Genomic DNA, 2,193 nt, shown 5'->3' with positions numbered 1-2,193 from the left:
ATTACTATTCAGATATTTAAATTAATTTAAATGATGCCAAAGAAAGTCTAATTCAATGCCTTGAATGAACAATTAAGTAATTATTATTGAAACATAGAAACAGGAAAAAATAGAAGATGAATCAATCTGGATATAGTATGTGGTTTTCATTTTTCCAACAGTATGTGGCAATTATTGATAACTGGTCTGTACTAGGTATCATATCAATAAACAGATGCCTAAAAAAGGTGTATACTTAATGTTTACCTCTGGACCAAGTAAGGGAGAGTCAAAAGTATAATTATGTTGTTCATATTAGTAATATATACCTGATAGCTATAAAACTTGTCATTATGAGTTTAAATATTCCTTTTGACATATCAATTGGTTTTTAATATCAGGCAATGAGTATTTTATGAATGGTTTAAATATAGAATAGTATTCTGGAGTTAGACTAGGCTGGTTTTCATTTTTAATTGGACCCATTCTCTTCTCTGGAAATTTATTTAATACTCGACCTAAGAGTTATTTTTTGGATGTGAAAAATATATAATTCTGTCATCCTTAAAAATTTATAAGAATAATGGCAAATTTATGAACCTTGACCTAAGTGTCAGAGATCTGGGCTTTAGTGCAAATTCTACTATTAATTAACTATAAGATCTTGGACAAATAAAGTGAGAAAACATATATGAAATGATGTAAAAGGAAAAAAGTAATGATCATATGTCAGACTTTATTATAACCAACAAACAGTCAACAAAATGATACCTGATTGTCTTATTTATAAAATGTCTTTTTGTTTAAAGAAATAATAGTATTTTAAAACCTTAAGTACCACTTCTAAGAGAGTCTTCTTTTAAATTCTTCTTACCAGAGTGATATTACATCATATTGTCATATCATATTTCTGGGCTGCTTTATGTCAGGCTTTTATTTTACATGATTGTGCATGAATTGTGCAGTGTGTGTGTATGTGTGTGTGTGTGTGTGTGGTGTGTAATGTGTATGTAGTGTTCTAGTGGTATGAAACTTTACTTTGATTTATGTTTTGTTTTAAAAACTGGAGCTCTCTGTACATAATCTAGGGCTTAAACAACAACAAAAAATCCCTACACAATATATACTTATATTTTTAACCCTCAGCATTCCAAACTATATATTGGAGCAAAGAGAACTGCCAGCCCTCCTCACATTTTTGCGATGGCTGACTTAGGCTACCAGTCTATGGTGACATATAGCTCAGACCAGGTAAGGAGTCTCATGTTCTTAGAAACTCCGCTCTTAGTCTCTTGTGTGTCAGCTACGTTTTGTGGGGATAAAGCCTTCTTACAGTTTCCTTCTCTCACTGTTCAGTGCATTGTGATTTCTGGAGAAAGTGGTGCTGGAAAGACTGAAAGCGCTCATCTTTTGGTTCAGCAGCTCACGGTGCTTGGAAAGGTACAGGCTAATTTTTCTCTGCCCTAACAAATATTTGTTGGATTTTAGAACCTAGTATGACTGATTAGATTACTATTCACTAATTCTCAAATTTAATAATGTACAGAAATTATAAAACACTTGTTATCCTTTATTAATTTAAAATATAATCAACAATATAAAAAGCAATGCTGTGTTTTGAGGATATTCTAACTTTACTTAACTTTTAGTCAGTAAAGCTTTGTAACTGGTTTTCTCTCTTTTTAGCTCCATCTCAGTCACTAAATGCTTTTTTTTTTTTATTTTCTCTCCTTTTGTTGCTAACAGGCCAAAGAGAAGTTACTATTACAAAAATCAATTGTATTTTTATAATTATACATATATACCAGAAATGATCAGTTGGAAGTTGAAATTTAAAAGTATCATTTACAATAGCATCAAAAAACATACACTATTTAAATCTAAATCTTATAAGACAAATGGAAGAGTTATATGCTGAAAAGTAGAAAAAGTTGATAAAATTCAAAAAGACCTAAACAGAGAGATATACCATGTTCATGGATTAAAAGACTTAATATTATCAACATGTCAAATCTCCACAAATTGATCTGTGAAAAAATAACATTACCTGATTTTGAGACTTACTATGAAGCCGCAATAGTTGTTAGATAAAACATAAAAAGCATAATCCATAAAGGAAAAAATTGAATTTGACCAAAATAAGAACTTCTGTTCTCTGAATGACACTGTTAAGAAAGTGAAACCACAAGCTACAGACTCAAAGAAACTATTTGC

The 2,193-nt window shown here is 30.4% G+C and overlaps 1 protein-coding gene across 1 annotated transcript in view; it reads left to right on the top strand.

The window, feature by feature from the left end:
* Nucleotides 1-2,193, top strand: part of MYO3A (myosin IIIA) — a 179,249-nt gene that overhangs the window by 71,403 nt on the left and 105,653 nt on the right. The window contains exons 10-11 of the mRNA XM_011371026.2: nucleotides 1,126-1,230; nucleotides 1,336-1,419. Of these exons, the coding sequence (XP_011369328.1) occupies nucleotides 1,126-1,230; nucleotides 1,336-1,419 (189 nt within the window). The remainder of the gene's footprint in view (nucleotides 1-1,125; nucleotides 1,231-1,335; nucleotides 1,420-2,193) is intronic.

Source organism: Pteropus vampyrus, unplaced genomic scaffold, assembly GCF_000151845.1.
Source record: "Pteropus vampyrus isolate Shadow unplaced genomic scaffold, Pvam_2.0 Scaffold180, whole genome shotgun sequence".
NCBI lineage: Eukaryota > Metazoa > Chordata > Mammalia > Chiroptera > Pteropodidae > Pteropus > Pteropus vampyrus.
This window is presented reverse-complemented; position numbering and strand designations above follow the sequence as displayed.